Here is a 14,763-nt window from a genome sequence, read left to right on the forward strand (position 1 = left end):
ACTCAGAAATCATTTCAGTGAAGGGTGACAATGTATAGCAGCTTCAAAAAAAATTTAAAACAGTCTCAAGCACAGCATTTTCAGACAGGAAAATAGAGAAACTAATATGTCATCAGGGAGATAGTGAGATTATCTACATTAAACAGAGTAGTCTGCATGTTGAGACAAGAGATATTGGAAACCTCTTCTTTCCTAAAAATAGAACAAAAGCAATTTGAAGGAGAAAATGTACGGTGTGTGTCACTTATTCATATAATAGTCCAAATGCTGCTATATAGGTAAATATCCTAACATGAAAGTAATAAACATAATATCTGTTTAAAAGTGGATCTGAGACAGCTTGAATTAAAGAATAAAACAGAGAAGTAAGGTCTGTAAGTTCCTATTCTGATTTTACAATAGATTTCCTGCGTAATATTAATAAATAATACTTATGCCCTGTGAGGTCTTGCTTTCCTGCATTTAAATTAGGTGTGAAGATTGAAATAGATTTCAACATTTGGGAATTCCCTGCAACCCAAGCCATACATTATCTGCATATTCTCCTATTTTTAAAAAACACATATTTTAGTTGTCATTGGCTAAATAAAGAAATTATCTTAACTGTAATGCTATTCAAAATAATTTCAGAACAATGCTCTGAGTTTATTATCAGAGATACTGTGGTAAACTGTGTGTGCTTAAAAGAACCTGGTAAACCACCTATGTTAGACATAAAAATTCCCTGTAAATCCAAAATCCACAGGCAAGCTCAAAAGCTGTGCCTGTTCCTAGCAGTGAGTGTGATACTGCTCCAGAGCTGTTGAGGGCTTTGGCTGTGGATTGTTTCATGCAGCAGGAGAGCCACAGCTCTGTTTGAGTAGCCTCCTGTGGCTGGTGAATAGCAAGTCCCACATCTAATAACAGCCTGTCTTCCTCTCTGTGTCAGGGACTCACACTTGGCATTTAGGGCCACCCAGAAGAGTTTAATTGCAAGGGAAAGGGTATTGCATTCCTAGCACTTCCCATTTGTGCACAGTGTTTGCTCATTAGAATGAGACATCATAGTTTTATTGCCCCCACTCCGTCTCTGGAAGACCATAAACTTATAATAGACTTATAAAGAGGGACTGTAGCTGTCTCACTAGTCTGCTTTTTGACTGGGTAGGGCTGTTTTATCTGTTTCCCTCACATTTATAATGCTGTAAATCTGAGCAGACACAGAGGGTTGTTACCTCCAGGTTAAACTTTGACACCAAATTCTCTGCTTATTCCCTGAGCTGGCTTCAGTGCTCTGCATTGTCTGCTCCAGCACAGGCTGACATTTAACAACATTGCAACAGCTCCCTTCAAAACTCCTGTCACATTAAATGCTTTCAGCTACCTGTCCTCTCCTGCTTCTGGATGAAATGGATGCTGTACAACAGATGCCTGGCTGCTTTTGATGAAGCCATTTACTGGGGAGAAGGAGGAAGCTAACTAGACAGCAGAAGTTACCTAATTCCCCCCTCCCCAATACTATTCTGGCTGAAGATGTTATCTTGTTTAATACCTCTGTATCCTAATTTCTGTTATCCCTACTGTACACGATTACTGACAGTGGGAGGAATCCTGTCTCATGTTACAATATGGGAGGAGAACTTAAAAAAAACCCCCAAACATCCCACTACCAAACCTTCAGCTACATGAGGAAAGACTTCTGTGTAAAAGTGCTTATCAAGTATGATCAAGTATTACCAAAAAGAAAAAGAAATGCAGTGAACATGAGCAGATGCAACACACTGTAGGCTTATAAACCCAGTTGGGAAACCAGGAAAAATATTGGGAAGTTAAGCACTATGCAAGTCACCAAACAACTCTGTCACTCATTTTCCCATTGCTTTCTTGTCAGGTTCCCTGGTTGCACATTTGCAGGGTAGTCTGTGAAAAAGCAGGGCTGCCTCATAGAGCCTCATCATGCTGCAAATCTGACATTAATGAGCCACATTAATGGCCATTTTCAGGCTTTGAAATGTCATTCAAATGCTACTTTTTTGTTCAGTTTTACCCGATTATATCTTCTGTGCTTTAGTTCAGTATAGTCAAATTCACAGAGTCAGTTATTAAGTGAATGAGCAAAAGTATCTACCTCTCAAAGAGCTAATTTGTTGGATGTTTTTACATGCATTCTAAGTCCCACCCCTGCTACAAATTTGGGAAGATCTAACACAAATACAAGAAGAGGTCATTTCCCCATTGCCTATGGCATGCTTAATGCATGGCATTAGGAAATATTTACTGGATTTGATCCTAATTCTTCTGCAAGTGCAACAGGGCAGACATTTCAGTGGGGTACTCGCTGGAGAGCACTCTTCTGAGCAAGAACAGAAAACCACCAATATCCACAATTATTTTCTTGTAATTTTTCTGCAGAAAATAATTAGTAACTGACTTATAGCTAACCACTGAAGGTGTGTTGGCATGAACAGATGGATAATTATAATTCAATAAACTGTTCATTGTGAAAAGAAAGTCTTCCAATTTAACTTTTCCTCTGAAAATTAGACTGGCAAAATGAAGCCCTATAAAGTACTCCTAAATAACATCCTCTGAAAAAATCCCATGTGCTGGAAATTTGATGGGGGTTTGAACATTTACTTTTGAAGTTTATTGCACTTTCAGAACACAGACTGAATTGGAGCATATCACTAAAAAGCAGTGATTTAATTTTACAAGGTCTTCATTTCCTATGGTGGCTAAATAAGATTTCTAGACCCGTTTCCATGCATTTCACACAGAGTATTACTGAGCACCTCTCTGAATTTATACCTTTACCCTTTACACCACACCTCTGATACCATGTCACTGAAGTGCTGACAGATTGCACTTATCCCTGTTAACACCAGCCTCACCAAGGCTTACAGAGAGGTGTCTAGGGCATGACAGGATTATGAGAAAAAATCCATTTCTGTTTGCACACAGTATACATGATACTGTACGTTGAACCATAGCCAGGAAAATACATGAGCCCCTGCTTCATTTGATGGAAGAATTTATGTCCTGCTACGATTTTTCTGAATTCTGATTTCAGGATTTTCTCTTCTTTTCCAGAATCCCAACTATTTATTTATTTATTTATTTTGTTTAATTCTCCTCCTCTCTATGTATATCCTTGAACACAAACATAAAAAGTGATGTTTTCTGTCTTCCACAGGAAAAGGTTTGGAAAGAAATATAGTATCTTTTGCCAGATTGACTTCTATAGCTTAAAAGGTGAGCTAGTGGACTCAAAATCCTCTCTAGAGGAAAGCAGAAAATGGCTTCATATGCTTGAAGTGCTTTTGTTCCTCCCATCCATTACCAGTTAATCTAATAAAGAGAGGTATCCTGGCCCTGCAGATCTCATTTCACACCAATCCCCAGACCACCACTGTGCCAGCATTGTTTCTTTATAGCATGCTCATTGTAGTGCTGCTGTAAAGCAGCAGGAATCCCTGAATCCCATTTGTGTTCAGAATTCTGAAGGAAGGAGCTGCCTCACTTACCGCCTCCACCTCTGCTGGGTCGTACCAGACATTAATGTATGGATGCTGTAAGGCTTCATCTACTGATATCCTCTTGGCTGGATCAATGACCAGCATCTTTGATAAGAGGTCCCTGGCTTGGCTGGCTGGAACAAGGAAAGCAGAGGAACACAGCGTTAGCACAAAGTAACCACAGTCTCCTGAGGAGGGTTAGTAGGTAAAGCAGCAGTGGCACAGCCCTTTCAGAGATTGGTTGTGTGTGTACTTCTGCTCCCCTGCCTCATTGCAAGAGCTCTTCAGTAATCATCAGATTCATTAGAAAGGGGCTGAAGTCAAGTCTGACACCTTAAGTTCCCTAAATAGCTTTAGTGACATTTTACATGTGTGCAGATTCCATGCAGAGGGCTGAAATATCCCCAGGAAGAATGTGCTTGTTGTATTGTGATTATTACCAGGATCAAAGCACAAAACTTCACATAAAGGAGTCTAAAATCATGGCATTACTGAATCAAAGCCTGAAACTTACAGGAACTCTTAGACTGGCTCAGAAAAACATCCACACTTCTCTGGATGTTTTAAAGTTTTTCACCTAAACTGCTGTGAGGCATTAAACATTTTAATGAGGCATAGAAACTGGGCTAATCTTAAGGCATCCCCTTAGAAGAAATAATTTCAAATCTGTAGCCTTGGCAGCATAGTGATATGGAAGTGTTTTGGAACTGCTTGAGTCTTGTTTGTCCTGCATAATGAAGTTTAAATCAGTGGGGCACATAATCCTCCACTACATATATACACACATATATATATGCACACACATTGAATTTTACATTGGAACATTGATTTATTTTACCTCCTAATATATTCCATTGTGCCTATCAGGCAAACAATGCCACAACAAAGCCACAAAATCAGCTTTGTATTATCCAAATGGATTTTCCCTACTAGGAGTTTGTAAAAAATATAATACCATCTCAACCCACACAAAAAATTATAACAATATATATTTCTATTATTATTATTACTGTTATTAACTATGTAGCTCTTGGATGCTCAAAATTATTTGCTGTGTAAGTGAAAAAGACAATGAAAGGAAAAAAGTTGCAAAGAGCAGTAAGTGCAAAAATATTATTAGGTATCTCATCATACATGGGTATCTAATTAATGCATTAACATTACATTATCGTGAAATATTTAGGCAGAGCATGGGATGATACAATGCTGCACAAGTAGGGGTTTCTAAGTCCACTTTTTTCTTGTTTCGTGGCTGTATCCTAAATACTGGCATTCAGGATGCTCAAATCTATATGCTTTCTGTATCCAAAAGATAACAGCACTGTTTGACAGTCATTGCTATTCATTAGCTGCAAATGCAGGAAAATTCCATTATTCCATTGTGTCATGGTAGAAGTATAAATTCTATGTATCCGAAAGCATCTGCTCAGACCTTTCCTTTCCCTTTACTCCCAGAGCCAGGACAGCAGCTTGGCTAGGATGCAGTTGTTAGCTGGAAGAAAATTCTGGGTTGTGTAATGACATGCAAATTGCAAGCAATTGAAAACCATTAGATGCCACTGTGGAGAGTAGTTCCAAGGACTGGAGTGGTGCAGAGCCAATCCACAGCACAGGACTGCAGGGCTGTGCACTAAACACACAGTAATCACTCTTTCCCATTGAAGGTCAATGCCCCATTCAAGTGAAAAAAGGCTTCAATATATGATTAAAATCATGGCAATTTTTCTTCTACAGGGGGATATCTAGTCACACTGTAATTAAGTTAGTTTTCTAGTTCACATATCTTAAGTGACCCACAGGATTTTTTCAAAAGAAGCAATCCACCCCAGTGGATATTAAACCTCGGCTACTTCATTTTGGCTGATGTTAATAATATATTTGTATATTCCAGTAAAGATAGAGCTATGAGGCAGGCATTTGGCTGAACTGGTATTTTTCACCTAAAAATAACAGTGCAAGTGCTGAGATCTCCCAATGGAAGTTCCATTGCTCCTTTGTGTTACAAGTTCCAGAATAAGAGTGAAGGAACACCTCAAATCCTTGTGGCACAGGATCATCACATGGAACACCATGGGAATATTCTCAATGCCTCAGTGATTTTGTTCCCTTGGCTGCCCAAGCACCAGGATTTCCAAAAACCATTTCCAAAGGCTGCCTCTCAGCTGAACAAAACCCACGCAGTCACTGGTCTGCGACTAACTGCATTAAATGGAGTGCAACTAGAGAGCAGAAAAATTGGAAAAACCTTCATTCCCCTGCAGCTGTTGCTGCATGGCATGAACCAGGTCCCTTTATCAGACATACCTTTGAGTTTGTTGTGTTCTGAGTCCGCTGGGAAGAGAGAGTCTGGGAAAAGTTTGGGGAAAGTGAGGCCAGCGTACTTGGGTCTGTTCTCAACGTAGTTCCGTACTGTGGGCTGCAGCTTCTTCATGAATTCTGGACAGGGTGTTCCCAGCTGCTCAATAACTTTATTCCACTGATCAATATCTGAACACCAGTAGTTAAGGGAAAACAAAAGGCAAACCCCTGTGTAGCCTCCTGACATTTCTGCTTGTGTTCTCTGAGAATCCTGAGAGGCATTTAACTCCCTCCATAACATCTTTACAGTCACTATCTTTCCTTCTCTTCTCACTGTTCCTCCAGGTCCTACAGCCTGCAAAGGGAAAAACTCTCTCACACAACTTGAGGACATTGTGCAGTTCTAAAACCACGACCACCACAGAACCACACACAGATTCTTCTCTTTGGGTCAATGCCTGTTAGCACTTTTAAAACAAAAAAACTTGAAATCCAGTGACTTGCACTCCCTTTTTTTACAGGCAGACAATTGTCACTACATCAGCTTGGAAGAGCAAAATGTGCACCTGCCTCTATTCTGTCTGTGGAGAGGGAGACTCAGCTGGCTTAAAGAAGTTCTGCACAGGACAAAAATCTTCTTCCACTCATCTGCTTTGCACTTTACTCTCTCAATAACTAAATTGATGCTAAGTTTTCCAATACCAGACAACCAGCATGCCCTAAAAACAATTTGTTTGATTTTATAAGAATGCACTGGGACTCATTTTCTATAGACAAACGATGCACAGGTGCAGACAGACGTTTGTTTCTCTTTAACTGAAGAAGTGGCAGCTACATTGCTAAACTGATACTGACTAATGAGAAACAGGCTTTAATGCTTAAAAAGAAAGTGTATTACAGGCATTTTGTACTGAGCTTTTTTATTCTTTGAGGTGTTGATATTTTAGTTTTCTATAGTTTGCTAACACTTAGGCACCTGATAGGTGTTATGTAGCACTTTCAGCCACGTTCAGAACAAGACTTATTGCTCCAACTAAAAAGCAAATTATCAGCAGCATCTCTACATCACACTAATTCACAGAGCTAAGAACCTGATGACTCAATGGGGAAAAAAAAAGAGGATTACATGCAGCCATGGATACATTGATACTAAGAAATATGATGGAGTTTTGTTAAGAACACAGAGGCAAGAAAAGGTTTTCAAAAGACAAACATTCAAAGCATTTCAGCACAGAGATTTCTTTTTTAAAAAGTATTCTTTTAAGTTGTTATTGTCATAGTGTCATAACTGTGGAGGAGTTTTCCAAATATTAAGACAGATAACAGAAAAAATAGTCAAGCAAAAAACAGTTCTTGGTTGCAGTAGCAATTTCAGATTTAAAAAGTATTTTATTTCAGAGAAATGGAAACAGTCTTTTCACATACCTTGGAATGTAAAGACAGACTAAATTTTGATTAGCTTGAACTATCTCATTTGAACAAAATTTTTTAAAAAAACAAAAAATTCATTTAAAAATTGCACGTTTACCAATCAAAAGTGTCTAAGGGGATGAAAATAATTTAAACATACGCTCTAAGAATTCCAAAACAGTGTTTTGAATGGTTTTCTTTTTAGCTGAAAAAGGCTGCTTGAAATATTTTTCTGAATACCTCTGAATTTTTAAATTAAAGCGAAGATTTATGTAGAAAAGCCCCTCCCACACACCCCCTATAGGTTGTATGTAGCTTATCTTGTGTTGTCCATGAAAAATATCTTTTCTCAACAGAAAACTGAACAGCTGCAAAACACTAAAGTTATCTAAGACTATAGCTGCTCAAAGAGTAGCCTGAATATTTCATAAATATTTCATGAGTAAATAAAGTGGTTTGACATTTTAAACTCATGGTCAAATCAAGACACCTCAGTGATTGCTGGCTGGACTGCTTCAGAAGCAGGTCTCTCTGAGGAACTGCAGAATACTTAAGAGTGTGTAAATGCTTTGCAGGGAAGAACAGGGAGTACAGAAATGAAGGTGCTGTTAGTTGTGCCAAGAGAAGCTAAATGGGTGTGAGAGCCAAGCTTTAAAGTCATCACTGGAAGCATTACCTGTGCATGCTGAGGGTATTGATTGATAAACAGGGAGGGCCAAACACAGGACTTGCATCAAAGGAGGTCACCCCTGTACAGAGCAGGTGAACCATTATCTCCCAGGGATTTAGTGAAGGTCAAATAAAAAATGGTCTTTGGGATTACAGAATTAAGTGGGACTTGGACACATTGAGAGGGAAGATGTAGTAAGATGCCCTAAATGAGCAATAATGGAAAAGGGGTACAAGAAATTCCCAGAATGGGGTCAACGTGATGGGAACCACTGTCAGTGGGGATGGAGAAGGGAGAAGGAAAATCCACAGACAATAGGTCAGCTCCCACTGCACACATTTCCTCTGAGCTGACGGAAAGGCTGTCACTAAGGAACAGCACACAAGCAGACTAGCACCCACCACTAGGACATTTTGAGATGGAGTCATCAGAGCCAAAACAAGAGCCAAAGGCAGCAGGACTGGCAGAGCCACCACGTTCTGCTCCTTGACTGGACCTGGTTTGCAGGATAGCACTGGACCTTTTGCAGCCTTGCTCTTCCCAAGAGCCAAAGGGCCAGGCTTTATGTCACAGCAACCTCAGGGACTGGTTTTGAGCAATCAATGATCTAAATGGGTAATTGTGCTTCTTTACTGTATTTTTTCTGACTTACGTTGTTCATACCCTGCCCAAACCCTTAAATATAATAAACTCCTTTGCTCTTTACATTTACATGTACACACACACAGACACACACATAAACTGACGTGATGGAGCACTCAGGACTGTTTTTGTCCTGATAACAGCAGTAACAAAACTTTGCTAAGTGAAAGCAGTTAGATAATGTTTTAGTCAGATGGACACACACATGTTCTCTCTAGTAATGTTTCTCCCCTTACCTAGACCTTAAAATCACTGGATTATAGTCTGAGGTCCAATACATGAAAATGTGCAAGAATGTAATAAAGTTCTTGCAGAATGCTGGGTCAGCTCCATTTCACTGTAATGTTTTATGCAGTTACCATGTGTGATGCATCTGTGATGCACCTGGTGATGAGAAGTTGTACTTATCATGGTACGAGATTAAAAAAAAAAAGTCTTGGAAAAAATAAAGGTAGGATTTTTCAATCAAAGCAAAGAAACAGCTTTCTCTAGCTGCCAGTCAGCATTAGCTTCAGCAATTCTGCAGGAAACAAATGTTACTACAGGACAGTCCTAATGTGAGTCAAAATCTACAGTAGTTTACATTAATCAATTAGAGATTGCAACTATTGATGTTATTGAAAAAATGGTACTAAAAGTTAGTGATCACATAACTCTGACAGAAGTTTTCCAGGAAATAAAAAAAGGAAAAAATCCCTTAAAGAAAAAGAAAGGACCCTGTTTTTCCCCTTGAAATTAAGCAAATGTTAGACAGACTGAGACTTGGAGAGAATTCCAACCCAAAGCTCTAGAAAATGATGAAATGTTTATTTAAAAGCTATTTGAATCAGTTCAGCTGTCCATGCCCTGAGCAGAATCAAGGAAAATGTGTCAACTACTCACAACAGCATCTGTATGATTTAAGACTGAAGAAGAGATCTAACCTGGATTTATTAGCTTGCCTCTGGCACTGACAATATGGCATTTAGTAACATCAGGATGGCCATATAGAGTTGCAGCAAAGATTTAAGAAAATAGATCTAAAATGTGTATCTTCTGAAAGAAGATTTATCACTGAGGCCTCAGGTTGCCTCAAGCTTACCCATCACCTTTTTTCTTTGCAGCTTTATACTCTCTTAAGCATTGCTCTCCTTTGCTTTCTAAATGCTTGCTTATTTATTTGGAAAATAACACAAAGCTGAACTGCAGATTAAGTGACGTATCTTTCTAAAGCAAAGGCATAAAAATTCTAATGGGAAAATAATATTATGAATTAACAATAAAGTGTTTCTTTTGAAAAAATAGATTCCACAGTAACATAATCTATTTAGAAGCACAGGCTGAAAGTATATCACTATTTTTTTTCTGTGTGCATTGATGCAATATAGTTCCAAAGTGTGGATTAAGAACCAGTGTTTTGTTCATTCAGTTGGCCTGTAAACCTCAGATAAATTCCTGCAAATTTCCAAACAACTATAAGGAAATATAGTTTGGCCATAAGAGAAAATTTACACTACTTCTCTGTCTCAAACATAAAATATTAAAAGCATTTCTACAGTGTACAAAGTAGTAGCTTGTAATTAAAAAAAAAATAGATAAATTATTGCCTTCCTATCTAACCTCAAAAATCACAACAATTTTTCTTTTTCTTTCTCATGACATGTCTGTGTAAATCACACTCTTTTTTGAGTGAAGAATTGTATTTTGTTGAGTTCAACAGCAAGGTTTTGCAGGAGGAGTCAGTGTTCACCTTAGGATGTTTCAGCGGTACTGCAATACAAATAACTTAATCTCTCATGTTTGTTCACCTGAAAGAGAAGCCTTTTTCCAAAATCCTCCTCAAGCAGCCTCTATGGACTGTGATGTGGGTAATTCTGCCAGAACAGCTGTTTATAAGAGAGCTGTTGGAATTGTGCTGGACAGGGGTGCTGCTGGTGGGAATCATGCTTCCCTGCCCAGCACACTGGACTGCACTTTCTCCACCTACCAAACATCACCTCTGCACCAGCTTTGCTCTGCAGGAGCAACATTTGCTCTTTCTGGATAAATGTGCTGCTTCTGGAGATAATTAAAATTAGGACATGTCAAATCTCGCTTAAGGCAGGTGCAATGAAAACAAAACAGACACAGGATGTTTTGTTTGTAACACACAGATGGGGAAGATCATCTCTCTTCAATCCCAAAATCTTGAGGGAAGCACCTTGCTAATTGTTTTCTCCTTAAATCTGCGCATTCCACCAACAAAAACTAAGTGCTCTACTTCAGGCAATTTTTTAATGCTTGTAACTTGTCAAATTTAGAGTAATTACTATGAACAGATCTGCAGTTCCCTCCTCAACACCAAATTGTGGCAACCAACCTTTTTCAAAAAAAAATTTTAATTGAACCTTTCTTCCAAAAATAAATCTGCTAAAAAGACACTAACCAGCTTCACTGTGGGAGACATCAGTGTCACATTCATATTTTTCCACAGTCCCACAATTTACATGTAGATGCCAACACAGTTTACAAAAAAAACCCACACAGAAGGAATTGAAAATGCTACCATCTGACAAGACAGTAACTATAAAGTATTTTCTGTTCCAAGGTGAACACTTTGAGAAGAATGTGGCACGTGTAAAATGAAATACTGTGCAATGTTCAGATAATATTTGCTATTTATATGGAATAACAGAATGTGGTGATAACAAAAACTAACATGTAGCACAAATAAATTATTTGAGAAGATTACCATTGATCATTCAGGAGTTAGGAGATATCAGTGTCCATTGTGCAGATGTCATTAACATTTTGGATGCCCATCTATGACTCCTTAACTAAAATTTTCAAATGCTATTTTTAGCTGGTATTTCATTCAGATGTTGAGCATCTGTGCTTACACAGAAACAAGCAAATCATAAAATCATAGAATGGTTTGGGTTGGAAGGCATCTTAAAGATCATTCCAAGTCCCCAGCCATGGGTAGGGACAGCTTTCACTGGACCAGGTTGGTCAAGGCCCCATCCAACCTGGCCTTGGACACTTCCAGGGATGGGACATCCACAGGTGTTACACCACAAACATGTTACAAGTGTTTATGAAAGACACCTAGGAGTCTGCATAGGAAGTAGGATCTCAGTGATACAGCATAATCCTAAAAATATTTCTGGTTTTATTGTCAGTGAGGTTGGTGTGGGCTGTTTGCTTCTGTATCTCAGGTGTACCTGCAACAACTTGGATAAGAAATCAATACAGACCCTTCAAGCCCAAAACAGAAACCAAGTTCCTGGAAACTGTAGGGTTGCTCCTCTTCCTGAATCAGGAGAAACCAGAACCATTCTGTGTTTTCATCTGTGCAATTATTCAAAAGCTCCTTTTGCCATTTACGAGTGAGTTTTTACAATGTTAACAGTTACTCAGCTTCCCAGTGTTTAAGGAAAGACAAATTTTGGCCTTGAAGTTCAAGAATATTCAACAACATACACCATTCTATATATTCATGCATCTGTATCAGCTGAGCCACCTCCAGCAACCCTCAGCTCACTAATATTTCACAAATCTTTTGCATTAGTTCTTTCTCTACATTTCCTCTGACTTCCAAGATGTGGAAGCTATACACATCACTCAAAGGACGGAAAGTCAGCAAAGAGAAAAGGCTGAATAAAGAGAGAAATGAAAAATCTTCATGAGAAAACATAATAAATATGCAATAGAGCAGTTGTCAAAATGTATGAACTGAGTTGTATTATTGGATTGGAGCAAGTGTTCCCATTTTCCTTGTATTTACATGCAGATGGCAGGTTTTCCAAGATAAAATTATAAGCTGTTAGCACACTGTCAAAGTTCAAACAATTTGTGTTCAGTACAAATGTTTCTAAAAGAGTTACATTGCTGTACTGAAAATAATTAAGTAGGCACTGGGTAACCTTTCATCCATTTAATAGTGCTGGGAGTGTTTTTTTGCAGCCTGGGCACTCATTTTTTTGGTGGTTCATCCACAGACACCACAGTTTCCATGGAGTCACTGCTCATTCAGCATTGATGCTCACAGAAAAAAACACACCAAAAATTACTTTTCAAACAGAGTATAATTCTCATCTCGGATTTAAAGCAGAATTAATTTATTGTGCAAATACACAAAGCTGCTTTTCCTAAGGACTTTATGATTTCTATCTGCAATAATACCCTGAAAATCACAAAATGCTGTTTTGCTTGCTGTTGTAACCATTTAATCTGTACTTGTTTTAACAGGTAAGACCACAGTAGACCTCTGTACAAAATTTCTGCATCCTCTGTGTATTTTTCCATCAGTTCAGATTTCCTGACAAGAAAAGGTACAAAAAATCAGTTCTTAGAAGGTTTGCTGGAACAGTTTCCAATAACCTGTTCTCTTATGTTATCAGAACAGTCCCTGCATCATCTGAACAAAGCAGAGAAAGCCTTAGGGCAGTTATTGAGCTCTTCTCTGATGCTTTCTCTGATGCAAAAATTTTACCACTAATCCTAGAAAGTACAAAGCCATCTTTTAACAAAAGCTTATGGTCAGTGCTATAACGACTTATGTACAGATATTTCTGGACTTTGTAGATAATTCTGACTCAATACAACAGCACTTGTTTGTGGAACTTTTGTTATTAGGCAAAATATGTATATTGAAAAGTATTTTTAGAAACTACCTAATTTTTCTGTTCTGCATTTGACCAGCATTTCAGATCAATTTGATGAGAAGTTTGTAAGTAAATTAAATCTATGTCTCAAAATAATCTATCAAAATGTGAAACTATTGTTTCAGAACACGCATCCTGAAAAATATAGTTTTGTTTTCATTGAAATGAAATGGCCAGAAGTGTGGATTTAAAAAAAGAGGCCTTCAAAGGTATTGATGGCTACATGTATTTCTGTCTATTTTCTTCATCTCACACTGGTCATGTTCTTCAATTTCCGAGCACTGAGTCTCAGCTCAAGGCTGAAGGAGTGTTTTAACTCTGTCAGAATCTTTAATGATCGTGGTTATCTTCTGAAATTCAGTTGTCCTTCCTGAGCTCAAAAAGGCCATGTTTATCTCCTGAATCCCACAATATGGTTTTAAAGCTCTGCCCAGCACTTTTTCCAGCAGCTCAGCTGAAGTATAAGCCCATCAAATCTGTTGATGGGTGGAAAACCTCCTCTACAAACACATCTGCTGCTGCACCTGGCACCGGCTGAAGATTCCAAGAGCTCTGATAAGACTGATGCCTAACAACTTTGGGGAGAAATTTCATATAATCATAGAACAGCTTAGGTTGGAAAAGACCTTTGGGATCACTGAGCCCAGCTGTTAACCCAGCACAAGACACCACTGAAGTCCACTGAAGGCTGCAGCGATCATGCACTGCTGGAGTTTGCAGCCCTGAGGGATCTGGGTCAGGAGAAGAGTAAAGTCAGGACCCTGAATTTTTGGGAAGCAAAGGTCCAGCTGTTCCAGGAGTCAGGCAATAGGATCCCATGAGAAACTGCCCTCAGGGACAAGGGAGCAGAACAGGAGCCAGCAATCCCCTTACCCTCCAATCCCTACCACATGCATGGCATGACTGCAGTTGCAGAATAAGGCAGAATAGGGCTGCATAAGCTTGTGCAGACAGACACTGAGAGCAGCTGACATCACATCTCTCTACTGACTAGTACTGAATATACACTTGTCTCCCTGAGCTTGCCCAAGTACAGGATTTAAAGGCACATTCATCCTTGTCTCCCCAAAATGCCTGCAGCGGCTAAAAAAAAAAGAAAAAAAGTGTAACCACATTTTCACAGCTCACCAGAGGAGTGAGGCACCTTCTTCACTCCTCCAGATCATTTATGCAGCAGTGAGAAAAGGTTAACAGTGTCATAAAATCTGGAGGAGAGCACGTGGAACAAGAGTCAGGCTCACAGGTACAGCCAGCTTGTCCCATTGCTCCTGAGGCAACACAATACACCACGTCCTTGCTCCAGGCACAATCAGTGCAAGCTTCATGCTAATTGCATTTTGACAGCAGAACCACTGCTGCCAACATTGAAATGAAGTTTTCATATGAAATTAAAAAAATAAATAAAAAGGAAAAAAAGAAAAATGTTTAGCACACAATTCAATGCATCACATGCATACACCAAAAATTGTGGAGAAATATAGTTAAATTTCAAGGATAAGAGAAGACCATGAGGATTTTGGACACTGCAAATCACTCTTCACAACTGGGAGTTTGAAAGAGAATAGAGGTGGGTTCTGTTCTCAGCTTCACCCCAGTGATTTCAGTGAATTCAGATGGATTGCAG

General features: G+C 38.9%; 1 protein-coding gene across 9 annotated transcripts in view; it reads right to left on the reverse strand.

Moving 5' to 3' along the window:
* The window catches only part of LOC116996181 (mitogen-activated protein kinase 10), a 144,830-nt gene that overhangs the window by 17,808 nt on the left and 112,259 nt on the right, over window positions 1–14,763 (reverse strand). For all 9 annotated transcript variants that reach the window (XM_033059365.2, XM_033059366.2, XM_033059363.2 and 6 more), the window contains 2 exons: window positions 5,799–5,981; window positions 3,504–3,628 (listed from right to left, as the gene is read on the reverse strand). In XM_033059365.2, coding sequence (XP_032915256.1) covers window positions 3,504–3,628; window positions 5,799–5,981 — 308 coding nt within the window. The remainder of the gene's footprint in view (window positions 1–3,503; window positions 3,629–5,798; window positions 5,982–14,763) is intronic.

This window comes from Catharus ustulatus, chromosome 5 (assembly GCF_009819885.2).
Source record: "Catharus ustulatus isolate bCatUst1 chromosome 5, bCatUst1.pri.v2, whole genome shotgun sequence".
NCBI lineage: Eukaryota > Metazoa > Chordata > Aves > Passeriformes > Turdidae > Catharus > Catharus ustulatus.